The sequence below is a fragment of the Sus scrofa genome, chromosome 5 (genome assembly GCF_000003025.6).
Source record: "Sus scrofa isolate TJ Tabasco breed Duroc chromosome 5, Sscrofa11.1, whole genome shotgun sequence".
Taxonomy (NCBI): domain Eukaryota; kingdom Metazoa; phylum Chordata; class Mammalia; order Artiodactyla; family Suidae; genus Sus; species Sus scrofa.
The window spans coordinates 36,530,077-36,553,963 of NC_010447.5; the positions used below are offsets into that span (position 1 = coordinate 36,530,077).

Genomic DNA, 23,887 nt, shown 5'->3' on the forward strand with positions numbered 1-23,887 from the left:
GAATTTTTTAAATCACAGTTTCAATTTCAGTACTTGTAATTGGTCCATTCATCTTTTCTATTTCATCTTGGTTTAGTCTTGGAAGATTGTACCTTTCTAAGAATTTGTCCATTTCTTCTAGGTTGTCTGTTTTGTTGGCCTATAGTTGCTTGTAGTAGTCTCTTATGATCCTTTGTATTTCTATGATATCTGTTGTAACTTCTCCTTTTTCATTTCTAATTTTAATTCTCTCTTCTTTTCTTGATGAGTGTTTCTAAGGGTTTATCAATTTTGTTGATCTATTCAAAGAACCTGCTTTTAGTTTCATTGGTCTTTTCTATGGTTTTCTTTGTTTCAATTTTATTTATTTCTGCTCTGATCTTTATGATTTCTTTCCTTCTGATAACTTTGGGTCTTATCTGTTCTCTCTCTAGTTGCTTTAGGTGTAAAGTTATGTTGTTTATTTGAGCTTTTTCTTGTTTCCTGAGGTAGGCTTGTATTGCTATAAACTTCCCTCTTAGAACTGCTTTTGCTGCATCCCATAGGTTTTGGATTGTTGTCTTTGTTTTAATTTGCTTCCAGGTATTTTTAAATTTCCTCTTTGATTTCTTCAGTGATCCATTGGTTGTTTAGGAATGTGTTATTTAGTCTCCACATGTTTGTTTTTTGCAGTTTTTTTCTTGTTTTTGATTTCCAGTTATATAATATTGTGGTCAGAAAAGATGCTTGTTATGATTTCAATTTTCTTAAATTTACCAAAGCTTGATTTGTCACACAGAATATGATCTCTCCTAGAGAATGTTCCATGTGCACTTGAGAAGAATGTGTATTCTGTTGCTTTTGGATGAAATGTTCTATAAATATCTATGGTCCAATGCATCATTTAAGGCCTGTGTTGCCTTGTTGATTTTCTGTCTGGATTATCTCTTCATTCCTGAAAATGGGGTGCTATAGTCCTCTGCTATTATTGCGTTATTTTCAATTTCTTCTTTTAAGGTGTTAGCAGTTGCCTTATATATTGAGGTGATCCTATGTTGGTTGCATATAGATTTACAATTTTTATATCTTCTTGGATTGATCCTTTGATCATTATGGAATGTCCTTCTTTGTCATTTATAATATTAAGGTCTGTTTTGTCTGAAATGAATATTGCTACTCCAGCTTTCTTTTGATTCCCATTTGCGTGGAATATTTTCTTCCATGTTCTCACTTTCAATTTGTATGTGTCCCTGGAATTGAAATGGGTGTCTTGAAGACAGCGTATATATTGGTCTTGTTTTTGCATCTATTCATCCAGTCTGTGTATTTTGATTGGGGCATTTAGTCCATTTACATTTAAGGTAATTATTGATATGTATGTTCTTATTGCCATTTTATTAACTGTTTTAGATTTGTTTTTGAGACTGTTTTTTCTTCTCTTCTATTCTCTTGTGGTTTGATGACTATCTTTATTGTTATATTTGGATTGCTTTTTCTTATTTGTGTGTATCTATTTTCGGTTTGCAGTTACCCTGAAGTTTAGATATAGGAATCTATCTATCTATCTATCTACACACACACATATATATACACACACAAGATTGTTTTAAGTGGTTGGTCTCTTAATTGCAAGTGCATCTCCAGTGTCTTGACTTTGTACCCTTCTCTTGTCATGATTTCTGATTTTGGTGGCATATTCATGAGTGGATGATTTTCTACCTTTACTATATGTATGCATTTTCTGGTGGGCCTTGTCATTTGTAATATTTTTTGTTTCTAGTTGTGGCCTTCTCTTTTCCACCTAGAGAAGTTCCTTTAGTTTTTGTTGTAAAGCTGGTTTAGTGATGCTGAATTCTCTTAGCTTTTGCTCATCTTTAAAGCATTTGATTTCTCCAAATCTGAATGAGAGTCTTGCTGCATAGAGTAACCTTGGTTGGAGATTTTCTCCTTTCATCACTTTAAGTATATCATACCACCCCCTTCTGGCATGCAGAGTTTCTGCTGAAAAATCTGCCAATAACCTTATCAGGGTTCCCTTGTATGTTACTTGTTTCTTTTCCCTAGGTGCTTTCAATATTTTCTCTTTGTCTTTAATTTTGGCCAGTTTGATTAATATGTGTCTTGGGGTATTCTTCATTGGGTTTATTTTACATGGTATTCATTGTGCTTCTTGGATTTGAGTGAGTGATTCCTTTCTCATGTTAGGGAAGTTTGCAGCTATTATCTCTTCAAATATCTCCTCTGACCCTTTCTCTCCTTCTTCTCCTTCTAGCATCCCTATAATATGGATGGTGGTGTGTTTAATGTCGTCCCAGAGTTCTCTTAGACTATCTTCATTTCTTTTCAATCTTTTTTCTCTTTTCTGTTCTACATCAGTGAACAGACAGACAGATACTAGACTGTCCTCCATCTCTCTTATTCTTTCTTCTGCCTCCTGTATTCTGCTATGTGTTGCTTCTAGTGAATTTTCTATTTCAGTTATTATATTTTGCATCTCCACTTGCTTTATCCTTAAATGTATTTCTTAGTTCAGTGTTTCTTGTAATTTATCAATCTTTGCCTCTATTTTTTTTCAAGATCCTGAATCATCTTTACTATCATTAGTCTAAAGTCTTTTTCATGGAGGTTGATAATCACTAGATCACTTACCTCTTTTTCTGGGTTTTCTTCCTTGCTCCCTTATCTGTGTTATAATTCTTTGCCTTTTCATTTTGTATAGATTTTTGATGTGGTGTCTTTTTTGTAGACAATAGAGTCATAGCTTCTATTATTCTGATGTCTGACCCCCTTGTGGCTGAAATTGGTATGGGGGATTGCTGTAGGCTTCCTAATGGGAGGGACTGGTGCCTACCCACTGGTAGTTGGAGCTGATTCTTATCTCTCTATGGGTGGGACTTTGTCTCTGGGTGACATTAGAGATGGCTGTGTGCCTGAGGGCTCTTTGGGCAGCCTGTTTGATGATGGGTGCGACTGTGTTCCCACCTGGATTATTGTTTGGCCTGGGGCCTCTCATCCCTCATGGGTGGGGCTAGATTTTTCCAAAATGACCTCATCCAGAGGAGCACACACACTGATGATTATTCCTGAGAACTTTCCCTCCATTGTCCTTCCTTCATAATGAGCCACAGTCACCGCATTTTCCCAGGAGATCCTCTAAGAATGCAGTAAGGTCTGACCCAGATTCCTATGAAGTCTCTTCTCTGGGATCCAGTGCACACGAAAGCCTGTGTGTACCTTTCAATAATGGAGTCTGTATTTCCCCCAGTCCCATGGAACTCCTGTGCACAAGCCCTGCTGACCTTCCATGCCAGATGCTCCAGGAGCTCCTTCTCCCAATGTCAGATCCCCAAGTGTGGAAACCTGACGTGGGGCTCTGAACTCTCATTCCCATAGGTGAGTCTCTGTGATACAGTTACTTTCCAGTCTATGGGCCACCCACCCAGCAGGTTTGAGGTTGCTTATATCATGTAATCGCCTTTCCTACCTTCTTGATGTGGCCTTTTCTTTGTCTTCTGGAGTAGAATATCTTTTTTTCATAGCTTGTAGTCTATTTGGTTGAAGGTTGTTCAGCAGTTTGTTGTAATTTTGTTGTGTTTATGAGAGAAAGTGAGCTCTAGTCCTTCTACTCCACCATCTTAATCCTGTCTCCAGATAGTAGCATTTTCCATATAACGTTGTGGATATGGCATGCAGTAGTAGCTTAGTGAATGACAGATATGTTAATAATTTAAGCTAGGATTTACAACTTTTCTGCACATTTCCACCTTTTTAAACTCTCTCTTACCTTCTCACTGGAGTTATTTCAAACTAATTCTACTCTTCCCAATCACATAATCTTGGGACCACATAACCACATTACTGAGAAGTGACAGGTCACTTATCATTAAGTATTTATTGAGGACCTACTGTGTGCCAGGAACTGTTTTTTTGCAATGAGTCTATAGTGGTGAGTCTGACAGACCAGGTCTCTACCTTGGTGAAGCTTACAGTCTGTCTCCTCAACTTCAGTGTTTTATACCTCAAAATTTTAATTTATTTTTACTTCCCTATTCTGCCTTAGGCCTGTCTCAGACAAAGTCTGCCTTAGTCTTTCCTAAAACTAACCTTAATTCTCTTCTTATTTAGCTATCGTAGAATTTTTCTTCAACAACTATCTCTTGATTTTCTATGTCTTCAGTACCTATCTCCACCAGATTATCTTTTTCTATGAATAAAAGTTTCTCCTCTATATCATAAATAATAAACCTCTTGTGAACATGCTTATGGCTTTCTCTTTTCTTTCTATGTTTCCATTGTTTTTCAACCTAGCTTTCATACCAGGTATGTTTAAATAGCCCTCTCTTAAACATGACCTACTTTGGCCTTCTCTTAGCTATTTTTTTCCCGTTGAAAACTGAAGCACTTACTCTTAAAACATGTTTTCTTTGACACTACTCATATCCAGGTCTCCTATTTTTTTTTCCACAGTGTGTCTGCCATCCTTTGCTCTTAATTTCATTTTTTTCATTGATTTTCTCCACAGATATTTATTGAGTGCCTATTATAGGCACTCAAGTACAGATCATACAGAATCTGTAGAGAGATTCTAAATTCTGTTTTCTATCTCCTTCACTAAAACCTCAGCACTTTTCTCTTGTCAATCTCAGCCCCTGTAAATCCAAATTTATGTATTCAATCATAATCTTCTGTTGAATTTCATTCCTCTGTCACATTTGCCTCTGTTTCTCAGGTTTCCTGCTTGTTCCTCAAATGCAACCTGTTTCATATGGATACCTTCATATTCAACTAGCACTTACTTTTAAGTTCTTCCTATCTGCTCATTCATCTTCTAACCACTGAGGCTTTAAGATTTAAGATGATGTTTATTCTCTTCCTTAGACCTTGCTCTGGTTTTCTTCTTCATTGCTCATTTGCTTCTGGTTATTTTACTTCCTCTTGGAGTATCATAGATAAGTCCTGACATTTGAACCATCTTTCCAATCACTCCTGATTCTCTAATAAAGTTCAAACTTCTTAGTCCCAATATTCAGTCTTCTGTAACAACTGTTTCAATCTTACATTCCATTGAATCTTCTGTTGCCTAGTTATAAGCCCTTTGCCTTTCATTATCACCTTTCCCACTTGTACTTTTCACTTTCACACCTGAATGACATCACATGAAGTCTATTCCTGCCATATCTGCACATGCCCTCTTCTTACCTTTGCTCTTGGAATCCCACACGTCCTTCAAAGTCCAACACAAGTGACACTTCTTTAGATCGTTCCCCTTCATCCTGCCAGATAAAATAAACTTCCTGTCTTCTGAAATACAGTAGAATATTTTATTTCTTTTGTTATTCATCTTATGCTACCTTATATCTTCTCATCTCACTGAGGAGGTTTTGAGATCCTCGAGGATAGATTTGTGGCACTGCTGTTGATGTTTTACAGGATGCTGAGCACACTGTCTTACTCTATAAGCATATGTTAAAACAATACATTAGTTGGGAAGATCCTCCTGTCTTCAAGAGTGAGTACTTATCATTGAAGTACACCAATATGATAAAGTAATAAACTGTCTATCCTGGCTGAATACTCTTCTAGAATACAAAGTAATTGCTATGTGTGCACCTAATTTCTCTTTCTTTTTCATCCAGTTATTATGTTAAGGGAGCACCTTTCTGAGCCAGGCCCAGGGAACAGGGGTACCAAGTCAAGAAGACACAGGCCTTTCTCTGGAGATGTTTACTATCTTTGAGACTGACATGCATGCAAATGACTGCATGTAAAATAAAAGAAATTCTAGCTGGCAACTTATATGTAAAAGATACTCCAGATAGAAAAATTGCTAAATGACTTGTGGATATATAAACATACTTTTGTAGAATATTCCTTTTTTTTTTTTTTTTTTTTTTTTTTTTTTTTGTCTTTTTGCTATTTCTTTGGGCCGCTCCCGCGGCATATGGAGATTCCCAGGCTAGGGGTCTAATTGGAGCTGTAGCCGCTGGCCAAAGCCAGAGCCACAGCAACCCAGGATCCGAGCCGCGTCTGCAAGCTACACCACAGCTCACGGCAATGCCGGATCGTTAACCCACTGAGCAGGGGCAGCGACCGAACCCGCAACCTCATGGTTCCCAGCCAGATTCGTTAACCACTGCGCCACGATGGGAACTCCTGTAGAATATTCTTTATGTAAACTTTAAAAAATCAATTAGTAGTTTCCACCCTAATATCTCCCTTAACCTTAGTAGAGCAAATATAGTGATGCATTTTCTGAAGTTTCATCATTATACAAATTCTGCAGAAATTGTGTATTTATTTCCCACAAAGCTACTTAGGCTGCCTAATATCCAGTTTGTTTGTTTGAGGGTGGGATTCTGAAGCACAAGTGCATATAAATTACAATATTGTAAATGATATTTTCCTTGGTAAAAAAAATGTTTTAAAGACATGCAGAAAGGGGCTTCCTTGTTTTCTTTTTGAAAAAGGGTTTACAGTGACTTTTGACTGCCTTAAGAGGTGTTATATTTGTTATAACCCATATATAGTAGGTGCTTAGTATATGTTGGCTGCATGATGACAGTTGGAGAGCCCATCTGCCTCTCTATGAAGCAGGGATTCTATGAACAGGGATTTTAAAAATTTATCTTTGGAAAGTAAAGGCTAGTTATATATAGAAGAATGCATGCTACTCTGGAGAACTTAAAACATTCAAGATGGAAAGACAGACATATTTTCCAAAAGTTAATTAAATTATACAATATAATATAATAAGGAATTCAGTGATCTTCTATAGCTTTTAAATATTGATTATATTTCTCAGTTTTATTTCCCATTAATCCTCTGCTCCAGCTCAACCGGACAGGAAAATGGGTACATTCTTTATGATTAATAAGGACTCTTACCATTTGCCCATGCTGAATTGATAATTTTTACAGCCAGACAAGAGAAGAAGTCTTCAATACAGGAGGGAAACATTTGAATCATCTGAACATGGCTATTCTGTTCTGAAGGAAAGTTTGAGTTGACTGCTCAAGATTCTTTCTCACTCTCCAAGCAGCAAGGGTTAGTTTTTCTGCAGAACTGACAGTTTCTACACTCTGAGTGGGTAGATTAGATTGGGAAATATATAGGAGGGGAGCTTGTCAAGGAAATTCGAGGAGCAGAGTTGATAAGTTCTAAAGGGAATTCTAACCTGGTCCCCAGATTGAATCATCAATGCTTATATCTTATGGATTTATACAAGTGTGCAGAAGACGAAGAGTAAGAAGCAAAAGAAAGAGCAAAGCATAGAAGGCATGGAAGGAAAATATACCAGAAGAGGCATACAACACTTTGGCTTGTTATGCTCATTGTTTGTTGAGTTGTGAATAAAATACCAATTGGGGGAGCAACTGTGGTGATGATTAAAATTTTTGAGACATTTCTTTAATGGTGATGCATGAAACCTGAGTACTGTATCGCATTAAAATTCTAGAATTACAGGAACCAGTTTTGGTAACAAACAGTGGAAATTCATCCTTGCATCTCTGTACTGACTGCTGTAGTCCAGCCTCAGGCAGAATGAGTCTGTATGTGGTTCTTTTGATTCTCTTCTAAAAGAGAGACACCTGGTAATAAATTAGTTATTGATGGGTATGAATTTTTAATGAGTATGAAGTTGGATATGTAGTCATAAAGGAATTTATTCCCGTTAAAACCAGACTATCATTTATATGTAAACTTTTGCTGCTTATAATTCACTGCTTCATAGTTAAAACAATTTGGTGCAAATTGAAATATCTCCTTGAAGGCTTATTTATATTTTACATACAGCTTTGTGATCATCCAGGCTTAACCATCATTTCTTGGAATGTTTCATATTGATTACATGTCAGCCTTTTTGCACTGATATTGTTCTACAATATAGTAATCATTCTCAAAGTGAGATAGGCTCTTGAATTAGTATTTTCTTCCTTTACTCTAAAATATTTATATCAGCACATATGTGCTCTATTTGTATGTGGATTTAGACAAGTCTTTAAGTGGAAGAAAACAGGAAATAAAAACAATTAGTTTGATGTAATACTGACAGCTAACATTTCTATCATGATTACAATTTTTCAAACCCAGTTTGATCTGCCTTACATGTAGTAATTTATTTAAATTTCAGAATAACCAAAATTGTAAGTCAACTATACTCTAGTAAAATTTTTATGTTTTAAAAAGACAGGATATAGGAAGTAGGGTGTGTGTGTGTGTGTGTGTGTGTGTGTGTGTGTGTGTAAATAAAATGGGTAAATAAATGTATATATCTTTAAAAAAGACTATCTGTTTCTTCAGAAAAGTGACTTTCAGATGCTCATTAGGAATGTCAAAAGTAGTTGCTTAGAAAAGAGAACACAAAACAAACTGAAAGCCCTAAGGAAAAATCTCTATAAATCAAGATATTTGGGACTTCCCATTATGGCAAAGTGGAAATGAATATGACTAGGAGCTGTGAGGTTGTGGGTTTGATCCCTGGCCTTGCTCAGTGGGTTAAGGATTCAGCATTGCCATGAGCTGTGGTGTAGGTCACAGATGTGACTCAGGTATGGCATTGTTGTGGCTACGGTGTAGGCTGGCAGCTATAGCTCCAATTAGGCCCCTAGCCTGGGAACCTCCATGTGCCATGGGTGTGGCCCTAAAAACAAAAAAAAAGTCTTTAATTGATTACGGCAAAAAACAACAAATACAACAAAAAAAACATATTAAGTTGAGATTATTATTGCCTACACTTAACAAGTGAGAAGAGTGAGGAGCAGAGAGGTTAAATAATTTTCCTGAGTAAGCATAATGGGTAAAGCCAGAGCCAGGATTTGAACCCTAGCAGTCTGGCTGCTTGATGCTTCCTACTTTCCACTTCTGTGGCTAAATCATTCTTGGTTGAGTAAGGGGTAGAGTACATAGCTATGTTACTTCACAGCTGTATTTTATTATGATTATTTGTTAACATGGGTATCCCTCCTTTACTAGATTATGAACTTGTGAGTACAAGAACCGTGTTTTATTAACTTTGTTATATACAGTGCTCAGTAAAATTTTTATAATTCATGAGTTAAAGTTTGTTATTGCCCTGAGAGAATTTGTCCAAGAGACTTCTATTTAAAGTTATAGGTTTTACATCCACAAAACAAAAAATGCAGTTGTTACCTATAAGTATTGTACTCATAATTCTCTTAACTATTTTTAAGAATAAATAGCATGAATGAAGTAGACTATTATCGAGTGAAATAGAATAATTTTAGAATCACGTTACTTGGTTGAACTTTTTTTCTTTTCTTTTTAAAAAATACTCTTTCCTACAGGGTGCTGCTCTAATTAGAATGCTGGCTAATTTTATGGGCCATTCAGTATTTCAGAGGGGTTTGCAAGTAAGTAAAATCCTTTTTTTCCTCTTACATTTTCCCTTGCCCCTTTGTTTGTTTTAAAGACTTTTCACATCTTGGGAAATTGTTAGTACCAAATTGCTGAATTCAATGGAAAACTTTAAGATGACTAAGGTAAGCAGTGTCTTTCTGTATAACAAATGAATGTGGATAAATCAGATACTGTAACAACCCATAAAACTCGAACTTTATACCATTTAGAATCTCTTTAGTATGCACTTTTAAATTGAAGTACTTTTCAAATATACTGTATTCTAAATAATCTATGTAAGATTTTGTGAAAGTCTATTTCCCTTTTCTTCCATTTAAAAGTTTATATAAAGTTAAAAGTTGTTATCCTGAGAATTATGTATTTAAGAAATTCTTAATGCTTTGTTTCAGATATGTGTCTTTTATATTATTTGCTGTTTTAATGTTGAAATATATAGATTATTTGTCTCAAAGATATTTACATATTTTTAAATTAGAAAATACGCTATTTTAAATAAAGGGGAGAAACAGTTTTATCACACTGAATTTAGAGTATGAAATATGGAATCTAGGGGCAGTTTCTTAGAAAAGGAGGATTCTTGAATTCTTGAAAGCAAATACAAATATAGAAAAATAGAACTTTCATTCCATTGAACCTGTTGGACTCAATCATGTTCCGAGCAGCTGTGATTGATGAATTATTTATGATGCATTCTGCTACTTAGAAGTGTCCTTTAAAGTAAATTGATGTTCACCTGAAATACAATTATGCTAAAACAGAGAGAGCAATCAATCTTATCTGTTCTTAGTAAGCTTTTCATTTTGAAATTTAAATAAACTACCTATAGGATCAGGTCATTTTTTAGTAGTATAATTCTATCTTTACCCCAAATAAACTAAAAGATAAAAAAAAAGCAGGAGTTAAATATGCTATGACAAAGCTATAAATACTTAACAGAGAAAAAATATAAATTTTTTGAAGAGTAAGTTTCCTTAGAAAATATTTTTACAGAATTGTTCCAGCAGGGGTTGAAATTTACTTTAATCAGCTCTTCCCAATAGGGACCCCTTCAGAGTAGCTGAATCCATTGAGCCAGTTTGCCAGGTGCTTAAGTCTCTATTCTGATCACATATTTAGGAAAATCTTTTTTTCTCTGGGAGTGCTCTCCATGAATACCAACTGTCTGGAGGTATGTCCTTCTTTATCCCCACTCCTTTGTTTTTCCCCATCCAAGTTGTAGTGCGACAGTTCCAGAAAATATCTAAGCTTTCATAAGGGCTACACAAATTGAATTTGATTTCCTGGGAGCAAGTTGATGTGAAATCATTTTCTGTATACAATCTTTATTGTTTTTTTTTTTTCTCATTTGTGTGTATAGATTTGCTTGGCAGATTGAATAACTATAGTTATGTTATCTGGAAATGATTATTGTTTTGTTAACATTTTTCTTTATCTTGTACTTTCTATGATATGCAAAATACATCCATTTTTAATACACCCTTTTCTACTCACCTGGTCTGTTCAGTTTTATCTGAAACAGTTAGAATATACCCTCTGACTCCCATGATATTAAACTTTCATTTGAATCTTGTGTTAATGCATGCCTTTATGCTCTAATACCTGATTTGGTTAATTTTCAACTGAGGGACTCTATGTCAACATTGCATTTCATTTGCCTTGTGACATCTCATTGATCAGATAGATCTTTATCCTTCAGTACTTCCCTTGCAGCTTTATTTATACTCATCACTCAAACTGATTTAGTGTATCATCAGCAGTTTGGATTAGTTTACAGTAGATCCCTACATCTAGGTGACAAATTATCATCTCTTGTGCATGAAGATGTATGGGATACATTTTGGAAATGACCTCCTGGACATACACTTCATGTCATGGTGCTGAGTGGTCACAGAGTTGATATTAATATATTTCCCATCTACAGGGCTCTGGGGAGTTTTGGTTTACATGTTGAAAGAGCTAATCTGGACTGTCAGTGCATACCTCTGCTGGAAAATCTATTAACTCTTTTTACATTAACCGTGGCTATTTCTTTGTTGACAAATCAAAGTTTATATTTGCAGACAGACTCAGGGTTAGATTTACAGGTGTAGACATCCCGAATTACAAAAAGTATATGTTTCATATATTTTTCTCTCCCTCTCTTTCTTCCTTCTTCCCTCTATCTTTCCTTTCCTCTTTCTTTTTGTTTTAGCACTTAGACCTTAGTCCTCATGTTCACACAGGAACAATATTATAATGGTGTTTTCTTCTAAAATTTGTGTTCTCTTATTTTTTTAATATCCTTATGACCCATCTTAGGCTCTTTTTGAAACAAGGCAAACATTTTTTATGAATATGACCAAAAATATATAAAACATAATGGGTACTTACACAATATAAATTTAAAGTATAATATAAACATATATGATTATAATAAATATACATAGATATAAAATAAATTATAAATGTAATATTTATATAATAAATATAATAAAAATAATAAAAGGCAGATTAGTTCACGTTTAATTTAGCAAATATGTGAGTGTCGATTCAACTACATTTTTCTAACTGTTGTAATATTTTGTATTAGACAATATATTCAGGTTTCATCTTACACATATACCCCTCAGTAGGAAGGGACTACAGAGGCTTTTTGACAAAAAGTTTGCTCCTAATACCCATGAAATCCATTCAATCGACTGTTAGGAAGATGAGTAAACAGTTTCATACTGAATAATCACAACTTTCCAAGGTCTGGTCTTCTTGAGTTTGTGGTCAAATCCCCTATTTCTTAAATACTTTCTGATGCTTAAATTCTTCAATCTTGCATAGTTTTAAAAATAAATTTCTGTAAAACATCTTTTCAAAAATAGACAGTATATACATTCATAAAAAGCCTTGGCTGCCGTTAACAAGTCAGCTTCTATTCTGATGTTTAAATTGAAGGTGAGACTGGCGTTCCTCTTGTGGTTCAGTGGGTTAAGGACCTGACATTGTTTCTGTGAGGATGTGGGTTTGATCCCTGGCCTTACTCAGTGGGTTAAGGATCCAGTGTTACCTTGGCTGTGGTGTAGGCTGTAGCTGTAGCTCTGATTTGACCCCTGGCCCAGGAACCTCTTTATGTCACAAGTACAACCATTTAAAAAAAAAAAAAGGTGAAAGTGAAACTTAGAACAAATCAAACTTGAACGCTTGTTGGATTACAAGTATGCCACTTTTAAATAATAAATTTTTAAAAACAAAGGAATGTTTTTATTTTAGAAAACTCTATATTTACTGTTCTGCCATAATTAATTTCCCCAAAAAATAGCTGGCATATTTGGGGACACGTGAGGCAATGGGATAAGTAGGAAGAAATGATTCTTATTCCTGTTTATAATTAATGATGGGCTTTCTAATAGTCACTAAATCTTTCCTGGACTCTGACTTTATAGTTATAAAATGCAAGAGTTGAACTAAATACTTTCTAAGATTTTTTTTTCATATTTTAGATTCTCAAAGATTTATTTAGTGCATTTTATTTGTTAGACAATTTGGGTTTGGTACTTTAATTTGGTACTGCTTTTTCAAGTTGATGAGAAAATTCATAGACTAGATATGCAAAAATGTTCTTAACCATCTGAATGTTCAGACTCCATGGCTTTCAATGTCTGTAAGACTGTAACTATAATCAAATCAGACAAGGATTTGTTGTTACAGATAATTTTTTTCTGGTAATATGTATATTTTTGCCAACTTATATTTCCTTTACTTTTAGTTATCTTTCCTATTTTGTGATACTTTCAGATTTTGTTTTGGATACTTTACATGTTTGTGATTCAATTTTGAAGGTTGGTGTTGAGGAGAATCAACACACCCCTTAGTGAGTGTCATTATAAGAGATTCAAAAAAGGATAGCTAACTTTTTCAGAGACAAAAAGAAAAGCTGCTTTTGATGCCAAGGAAATCTCAGTGGAGTTTAGACTTTTAAGGTCCCCATTCTCATTCAGGGTGTCTCATAATTTCTCAATCAGTACCCTAATTTTCACACAAAAGACCCAATAAAGCCATGAAATTTACTTGAATTGTAATTTTACCACTCAGAATTTCAAGCCATGGCCTGCCTTTCAGTTGTATCGATTTTAAGGCAACAAGAGATACAAGAGTCTTGTAGCACAGACTTAGAAGATGTCTGGTTCCCTGCCCATATCTTCAGCTGAGAATTTAAAGCACAGAGGTTATACATGTCTTTTTGTAATCTCTCCAGTCTAGTCAGAAATACCCATTTTTCTCAAAGACTTTGTAATTCTCTATTTTACCATAATGTTCTACTGAAACAGTCACTTGTTTTCCCAAAGCCTAGTTTTCTATTTAGACAAGTATTGATGACAATTTAAGGAATCATTTTGACTTCGAAAGCAATGAATTACCAGGATTTTATTTCTCAAGATCAATGTTATTACCTCATTTAAGTCTATTCAAGTCAGGAAATTGTAGATTCTCAGCTTTGAGGGTCTGTTTTTTGGTACCTGCCACTCTTGGTACATAATGCAGTAGCAAAATCAAAATCATTCTAGGTATTTTTAACAGAAAGGGATTTGACATAGGATATATGAATTTTCTAAAACTGTTGAGAGGATTAGAGGACTGAACATCAGGAAAACCACTCCTGAATTTCAGAAAATCAAGACATTTTGGTATTACAAAGAAACGATACCCACAACTTTAGATGTAGTTTTAGTCAGGTTTTGGGAGGGAATAAAATTAGATGGGTTTGTTCAGTTTACCCGTTTTACCCAGAGGTCCTTTGTATCCTTTCTTCAGTTGACTTCAGTGATACTGTATTTTGAGTATCATCTTAACGCACCTCATGCTCAACCTCTAATACTGTAAGAATTGCTGAATCTTTCCTAAGTTCTCACATTTTAGTTTCCTAGGCTTCTTATTATTCACATAGATATATATCAGTTTTCACCCATTTGTAGCAATGCTTATGCATATGATCAATAAATTAGGATCTACTTCTTTTACTTTTTTTTTTTTTTATTATTTAAGCCTCCACGGCTCTAATCCCCATTCTTACATAAGAATGTCTTTACATAAGAATGTCATTACATAAGAATGTCTTATGTCCATTCTTACATAAGAAAGTCTTATTTTTAAAATAAATAATTCAGATAAGGATTCATTTAGATATAATTGTTTCACATGACTTTGACCTATCTTATTTCATTTTTACTTGTTTTAATCTCTCTAGTTACATTTTTTCTTTGTCTCTGAGTTTGCTGGAAATAAAAGAATAAAGCTATAATTTTAAAATCCTCAAATAACATTGATTGGCTCAGTAGCTATTAAAAAAATAATTAGTACCTAGTGCTACTGCTTTTTCTTTTCAAACAAAACAGTACTGTTTTAATGATTTTGAGCCTGGCAGTACTGTTCTTTGTGTTGTTATGAGGCAACACCAGGGGACTGAATTATGAAGAAAGATCATTGTTAAGCTTGATATAAAACTCAAACTCTGAAACCCATGTCAGAAAATGAGTCACCTTCTTGCTCATCCAATGAGGATAATTCAATATCATTTAAAACATGTTTGAATAAAGAAAGATTTCTCTTGATTAGTGTTTAACTGCTCTTTTCCATAAGGTAACCTACAAGAAGATGTTTGGCTTCAATTATCAGGGTGGAAATTGCTTATGCAAATCAATGTAAGGCAATGAGGTGTAGATAAAAAGCAAAAGGGAAATATCATTATTATTGGTTTATGCTCATAAACTTCTGATAGCCTGAAGGTAATGACAGCACAAAGCTGTAGGGATTATTAGTAGCAACAACATACTCAGTAACTTGTATTCCAGTGAGAAGCTATATGTTAACATGTGTACACAGCATTTTTATTTGGAAACCACAAGCTTATGGTTGTGAGAGAGTGTTTGCTCCCTTACATGAAGGTTTTTAGATAAATGAAAAGTCAGAAAATAATAGAGGAGCAAAGACAGTGTGTCAAAGTTAATTTCCTTTCTGAAGAGATAGTGTTGTATTTTTTTCCAGATGGTAGCTGAATCATGCTTAATCTAAAATTGAATGACCATAGACTGGTTTTGTTCACATTTTTCCATGTTTCACTTAAATCACTGTGCAGTTTTAGGTATGCTATAGGTAGAAAGGTTAACACATCAAAATAATTTTTTGTGATCACTCAATACCATGATAATAATGCTATCATTGCTGATGTATAGTCATTGGTTGTGACCTAATTAGCATTTAACTTATTAAAGGCTTAACTACAAAGCTAAAAATAATGATTAGACTATAGAGAAAAAAAGTATTGATTTTAAGGAAAGATTCCATGGATTTGAGAATCAAGAATACCATCTCTAATAAAAAAAAGTACATTAAAAAATTAGCTATTCATATTTCTCAATTGAAGAAAAATAACTTCTCAGTTTCAATTAATTTGTTTATATACAGCTACTGATTGACTACTTATCATTTTACCTTGGAATTAAGTGTTGTTAATGACTATATAGCATTAACTAAAAAGCCTTCAATATTAATGACATCTCTCTCTATTTGGTCATCCTACAGGCATTTTCCAGCTTAATGGGAGCCTTTAGAAATTTATACTTACTGATTTTCTTTTACCTGCTAGTTAAGAGCTCAAGACATATTACACATTTTAACTAATAGGGTTGATACTACAAAATGAGGTTTTTGATAACTTTATTGAAAATGTATTTGTGAAATGATTAGACACATTTGGTTGATGGGCAATGTATTTATATGTTGATATGTATGTAAATGCATAATGATCTTTAAATATGCATACACTGATGTATATGTACCTATCTGCAAAGACTCTCTCACTCCTACTAAACGTTACCATTTGGTTAGATTGCTAATTCAGAGGTAAAAACTTGCCTTAGAGGCATTTTTCTCTAACCTACTTAGTTCTCGCATCAGCAGTTTTCTTTTGTTTCCATTTTAAATTTATTTTTTCTCTAATTTTATGTTCTCAGAATATTCATGTAATAGCCTAGAACTACATATTTGGCAGTGCCGATAGCTTTGATGCTAAAAAACAAAACAAAAAACTCTTCTAGGTTAGAAAGATTTTTTTCCTAGTTACTCATATTTTCATAATTGCTTGATGATTCTATTACATAGCTTAATACTAGTAATATGGAATAGGTGTACATAATATATTTAATTTTTTCAATGTTGGTGAACATTTAGATTGCTTTCTAATTTTTGTTAACTAAACAATGCCCTAATAATCCTTAAATTATAGATTTTCCCATTGTCTTTCATCTACATTCGTGGCAGTACATTATCAATTTTTCATCTAAAATATTAAGCCTTTATATAATGGTTAAAGTTTGAAAGTTTTCTTTTAATAATACACTAAGCAAACAACATTGGGCCTTATTCTCAAAATAAATTTCTTGCTAATTTAATGAGTAAAAAATTACCCAGTTGCTATTTCAGAGTATTTTTTAATCACAAGTGAGTTTTCATATATTCTCTCGCTTTTCACTTTTATCACTTACTTTTTCAATGACATATGTATCCATGTGTTTTACTTGTTTTAAAAATTGAATCTTTACTTTTCCATAACATAATTCTTTGCAAATACTTATAAAATAAAAATAATGAACCATAATATATTCATACAAATTTATTTTCACTTATGGTATCTAAATATCAAAATTATTACTATGAAAAACAACATGTTATAAATTAGTGGCTTAAGAGGAGTGCTGTAAAGACCTATTCTAAGTTATATATTTGGAACCTGTTTTACAAAAGTTCAAATGCATTCAAAGTTCAGTGTTGATCTACCTCTATGTTTCTGTCTATGGAAGAGAAGTCTCTGTGTTAGTGTGACACACAAAGAAATTAGGATACTCATTAGTCATCCGGCATCTCATTCCCTTTTGCAATCAATCTCTTATATTCACCTTTTCTCTTCTGTTCAAGGTCTCTCCCTGTGATTCTGTTAGAGACCATTTTTTCCTCCTCAAGAGCAATAACTCATTTTAGCGTTAAAATCTTTTTATTAGTGCTTTGTGTTAATAAACCAAAATTATGACTTCTCTTCCTGTATCAACTCTCCTTAGTTTTATATATCCCTGTTGTTTACCCATCAGATATGTTCAATTACTCACTTATTTCACACGTATTTATTGCATAGCTCCTCAGTGTCAGACACCATGATAAGTACCAAGTATTCAGGACATGCTGTATTCAGCAGGTATGCCCTTTGATCTCATGAATCACACAATTGGATAAATTGATACTAAATAGGAGAAAAACAAATACATATGTATTTATTAAATGTGATAAACACTGGGAAGGAAAAAATGGGATGAGGTGAGAGAATATGTGGGTGGGTGGGGACGACAACTTTAGGTTGGGTGTTTAGAAAATCCTTCTTGAGAAGAAGACATGTGTACTGAGTTCTGAAGGATGAGAAAGAGCTGGAGGTGGGGGGATGTGATCCCAGGAAGAAGGAAGGGCTTGTACAAAGGGCTGAGAGAAAGGACCGAGCATGTTCAAAGAGAGGAAACTGGTGTAGATGAGCGGAGTTAGTAAGGATAAGAGATGAGGTAGGAGAGGAGGGCAGGAACTGATCATGCAAGGCCAAAGCATACTGTGCCTAAGAAGGTTGGGCTATATTCTGAGTGCAGTGGGAGGCTATTCAACAGTTTTAAACTGGGACATAATGTGTAGTTCTGTTTATATTTAAAATAATTATCTGGCTGATTGTGATAATATATCAGGATTGGGGCAGTCAGCATACCAAGAGTGGAATCAGGGAATAAAATTAGGAAGATATTTTAATATTCAGGGGAGAGTAATGGAGACCTTAAATAGTAGATATATAGAGACATGGATGGATTCAAAATGTTTTTTGAAGGTAGAATGAAATGGACCTAGGGATAGATCAGGTGAAATTAGGGCATGAGAGATGAGGAAGAAAAGGCACCTAAGTATCATTTTGAAGTTTCTGGATTGGAGGCCTGAGACCAAGCCTGAAGGCCGGGACAGATGGAGCTGGAGGCAGAGGAGGGGCTAGAAGAGAGACTGAGCTGGAATAGTTGGAGAGGGAGGCGGAACACCAAGGGTGTGTTGTAGCTAAGAAAGTAATCAAGGAGGTAAAATGCTAACGAGAGGTGGAGTAGAATAAAGTCTGAAGAATGTGGCTGTTGGCAGCTTGCCGATTTAATGATTTCTGTGGAATGGGTTAGTGAATGGGAAATACCTAAATGCAGACAGTGCATGTAGAATAACATTAAAAAAAATCTGCCAAAGCAGGAGGCCAGAAAAACAGGGTAGATAGTTAGAGAAGGATAAGGGCTAAAGAAGGTATTTTGTTTGGTTTGGTTTTTGAAGATGAGAGAGCAGCCTAATCAACCAGATTAGGCTGGTTGAGAAGGAAGCAGGACAGAGATGCTGGGGAAGGAAGAGATAATGGGGATGGACCTTGGTTCTTGAGATATTAAAAAGACTGGTCTTTGATAAGAGAGATACTTCCTGTATATTTGGAGATTTGGAAACAGGAAAATAAAGGAGTCCCTGATGAATTCTATCTTTTTACTGTTACTTGAGGCAAGATCAATGGCTGAAAGTGAAGTAATGCTGGGCAGTAGAGAGATCTGAAGATTGAGGGTTGGGAAGAGAAGTCAGGAATGGCTGCCTGTCAGTTATGAGTGCCTATTTGAATTTGGTAATTACAATTTTATATTAAAACTCAACCATTCAATTGCATTATTTCCTCTTGTGGTGCCCAGCTGCATGGCTGCAGGTTTAGAGAAGGCAAGTACTTGAATTCATCCAGAATTTTTGTTGTTGTTGTTATTGTTCTTGCCATCTAGAATAATTGAAAGACAGAGCTGCTAAGGAGATGAGGCTATTAGCTAGGAATTAAGATAAACTATGAAATAGAAGCTCGATTATAAGGGAAACAAAAAGAAATAATGCTAGTAGTAAATAATATATTAGCTAGTGCATATGATATCAAATGAAAGAAATACCCCATGCTTTTGAGCATATGGGAAATTTAATCTGCCCTTATTGAATTCCTCTTATGTCATGCCCAGTTATAGGAGAATGTTCCAAGGAATTTTATCAGTCCGGAACATATGGAGAAGAGCCCTCCATTCTCATCCACACTGACAGGCATATTGGTTTCATGGAGAGAAATGATGGGTGAATGGGAAAGAAGTGAGATATAGTGCATGTTAGTACACATTGCTTGGTGTTTGGTATATATCTTGTCTAAGCCTTGCCTTTCTGGTCACCTGAAGGTTAGTGTCTTAGCTGCTTTAGAGCTCCTTTAGGTATGGCTATTTTGTGTTGGGGAGCCTAACTGATACTCCCATTTCATGAGGCACTGCCCCCAACCCCTCTGCCGCCAATCAGTGATCTTGTTGCCTCTGTAGACCTTTGTGAAAAACAGGTTGCTGGACCCCATAGCTTGCAGAGCACTCAGGGTCTCTTTCTTTTTCCACACTTGGGTGGGGGAAGGTTTCTAAACTTTTCTGAATCTTTGGTCTGCATTTTTTTTTCTTGCAATTTTACTTTTTAAAATTAAAAAAAAAAAATTCCTTGAAGAACTTTCCTCCTACAAGTTGGTCCATTTAATTTCCCTTCCTGGGACACCTAGAACATTTTGACTTCCCAAGGTTGAAGAAGAAGATGTAGACTTTGGACTTAATCTTAAAATAACTAAAGTTTCCTTGGTTCTTTGTGTGGCACGCTTTTTGTTTTTCTAAGTGCTTGTGTCATTTTTTTATGCACTCTCTTCTCAAGTAAGTACTATATTATCTGTTTTTTCCAGTTGAAGAAATTAAGGTTTAGAGAAAATAGATCTCTTACCCAAGATCACATGGCTGGTAAGGAGTAACCTGAATTCTTAGTTTTTCTGAATACACACACCACTTCTTTCTCAGTTAAGTTTCATTTTTTCTCAACTAGTCACCAGAACCAGGGGCTGAGTGAGAAAACTCCATGTACAAGGCCTGCCGCCAATAGGCATCTTGATTTACAAAAGGCAGTGTAGTTTTACCAGCCAGGATATAATTTATCTGTTTTGTAGCTCACCATGGTCAAAACCCTTTACCAGGGCATTCAGAAAAAGCAATTCACAAACTTCAGTTTTACCAATAGATTCATTTTATGTCTCAGTCATATTTCAAGCTAGTGGCAGAAGTGAGAGGTGGGGATATTTTAGTACCCAGAACACCCCTTTGGACTTACATTCACAGCACTTCACTGACAGGTGTAGGACCCTGTCAGGTTGTTCTGGAATGGAGTACAAATTCAACAGTGGCAGTATTGCACCTCTGGCGATGCTCCTGCATGTTATGGCATTGGTGGCATGATCTATAATTGCTAAATCAGAGACAGGCAAAAACAGAACTGAAGTGAGAATATCCTGTTGTCTGTAATTTAAGACAAACAAATAAAAAATCTTTCATGTGCCAACAGGTTGTTCTGATTTAAAATTTTCTAATTTTTCTGGTATACAGCCCTTCAAGATAGTACACTGATTTTACAAAATTTACACTCCTTAGGTGGAGTAATGGATTTTCAAAACATGTAAAATGCCCTTTGTTCCTACAAAAATATCTGGATACTCCTATATATCTAAGTAAACTAACTTCTGAAAGTAAATTTAGGTTAAACACACATTTAAAAAATCAAAATCAAAACGGTACGCAACGACATCACTGACTTTTCAGTTATTATTGTTCTAGCTGTTTGAACAAATTCCCTTCCTAAATTCCACCTCCTTTTTACTGTATCTGGTGATTAGAAGCTGCTGTACCTCAGTGTTTGGTAATGGTATTTATTTTACTGGATTTCCTTCTTGGAAACTAGTGTAATTTAATAATAAAAATTTAATAATTATTTATACTTTTTTATCCTTGGTTCTTATCTAATAGAATTAAAATGTAAACATTATTTTTCATAATGCTTTGTCAGTGCTTTGCTACACATTTTTACTTAATTTATTAATCTCCAACCAGTCTTCTGCATTAGCAAAAATAATGTTTTGATCTGTAGTCCAGCTTTCTAGTGTTTTAGTTGGTCATCTGTCACTGCTTCTGTTTCTCAAGGTCAGGAAATGTAGAAACGTCCTCTGAAGTACATGGCCAGGCTTCAAATGGGTTTTGTCCAACACTTGTGTGACATTGCTGTGATCTGGCAGATTTTACTCTGCTTTTGTTGTTGTCCATGGTTTCCTTTAAGATCACATAATAATCGCCTAATCATCTAATATTACATACACTTAAAAATATTTAATTTTAGACCTTATGGTTCCTAGTTTAAAAGCCCTTGCTTTAAGACACAGGTTTTGCATAGTTTTATTTTTTATTTTTGTCATCCACCTTGCACTCTTCCCTGTGGAAATTTCATATCTTTTTATTTTTTTCTTGTCTGCCTCTTTTTGTAAAGTTTTCACCTCTTTTCCCCATACCTAATAGCAATGGAAGCCTAGTTGATTTACTAAACAGAACAAGGTGTTCTTTTTTTTTTTTCATTATGCATAAGTTGTGGGAGATTGTTTCTATTTTTCTTGCTGAGGTAACCAAGAAAATGTCAGATGTCTTTGTGTTGTGTGTATTACCCATTAGTCTTGTGTCAGTCAGGGTTTTGTGTTGCAAGCAACAGAAACAAACTCTGACTAAATTAAACAAAAAGAAATTTATTAGAAGGATGTCAGTTAGCCCTTGGAATCACTGGGAAGGCTGGAGAATCAGGTTTACAAAACAGATAATAGGAACTAAGGGAGACTCATAAATTAAGAAACCTAGCCAAAGTCATGCCATAGGATTGTCTGGTGCAATAGCTGCCTTTAGCATGGCTGTATCTGGAACCTCAGGGTCACCATCTCAGGGAATGTGACTTCAGCCATTCCTGCGCCTTGCATTGAGCCTGTGGGATTCCTGCTCCTTGCATTACATCCCTTCCTGGGATGAAGTATCCGCTTGTGTCCATGCTTTAGCTGCCAGGGAGAAGGGGGAGGGAGGATTTAGTATTTTTGTCCCTTATATTGCAAGTGAGAGAGCCCTCAGTTTTCTCTAAGATTCCATGATGAGTTATTGCCCTCATATGAAAGTGGTGTTTAAATGCTGGAAAGCCAAAAGAATGACAAATGCCCACTACAAATATTTTGAGGTACAATTATTCTTAATAGAAAGGAACAATATTTCAAACCCTTGCTTCAAACTTCTTGTCACATAGTCAGAAAAATCAATGCCCGATTTACCTGGTATTTCCCAGACTAGTCTTACAAATAGAAGATATCATCCTTCCTGCTGTGCCTGAGGCCTGGGCTTGCATCCCTTGTCTCACTGGAGAAAATGGTTGACTGTCTCCCCATAAGCTAGTCTCCTCTTCCTTCTCATTAACCAGATTCTGATTTTCTTCAGATTCTCACTCTTTTATATGTAATCGATGTAATCATATACATCACAGAATTGGGTACTGATTTATGCAATCTCAAACCAATACTCCCTGAATCTTTGTTACCAGCTTTGGCTAGAGCAAGGATGCAATTCTGGTAAATGGGAAACAGGAGAAGATTGATGTAGAATTTGACAGGAAGTTTTCCTGATTCCTAAAAAGAAATGATCAGAAATAAATTCCTTTTCCTCTGTGCAGTGTTAACAGCTGAATGTGGGGTTTAGGGCTGCTGCAGCCATGTAGCCCCAAATCTAAGACTAAAGCTGCAACACAGATAAAGGTGGGACCAAAAGAATCCAGGGGAAAAGAGCTGAAGCTCTGTCTTACCTTTTTACAGTAGGAAAGAATAAACTTATTAAGAAGATTATTCCAGGATGGATATTTTTGTTTCTTGCAGCTAAACATATACAAGCCAGTCCATATATCTTTGATTTTTATCAAACTGTCCCTCCATGTCCTGGGAAATAAACCAGTTATAAAGTTGATCCTTTGTTTTAATATGCTGAAGCGTTCATAAATAGGAGAGCAAATATTCCATACTTATTTCCATGTAAATCTTAAAAGGTAATAGTGCTTTACTTTCTCAGCTCATTTTTAACTTTTCCCTTTGTTATTCGTTCCATTGGCCTTTATACATAAAATTTTATGAACCGTGTCACAAGTTAAGCAAAGAAAGTAAAACAAAAAATGGTCTCACACTCAACAGTTTACAGGCTTTTGATGACATCATGGCCAGCTGCGTATATCAATGCAAGTTGTATATCTGACATATATGCACTGAAATAGTAAATTAAGTCCTATATAAAGTTTAAAGACGACATTTTGGGGAAACCTGATGGGTGCAAGAAATCTCCCTTTACTGTATTGTTAGTTGTCAACAGAAAGGCATCTTGAATAAGCAAAGTTGGAAATTGCACAAAAATATTGAGCACCTGCTATGTACTGGGCTGGCCACAGAGATGCTGGTTAAATAGTGGTGAACGGGAATAACAAGGTCCTTTCTGGCATGAAATTTACAAACCATGATAGCAGTCAAACTAACTCTTGGAGAAAATGCATCAAACTTGAGTCCTGGAGATTGAGTTGAACTTAAATGGGCAAAGGAGGAGAGAAG

General features: G+C 35.1%; 1 protein-coding gene across 1 annotated transcript in view; it reads left to right on the top strand.

Moving 5' to 3' along the window:
* The window catches only part of TRHDE (thyrotropin releasing hormone degrading enzyme), a 396,326-nt gene that overhangs the window by 263,194 nt on the left and 109,245 nt on the right, over nt 1–23,887 (top strand). Inside the window, exon 7 of the mRNA XM_021092004.1 lies at nt 9,264–9,329. Within this exon, the coding sequence (XP_020947663.1) occupies nt 9,264–9,329 (66 nt within the window). The remainder of the gene's footprint in view (nt 1–9,263; nt 9,330–23,887) is intronic.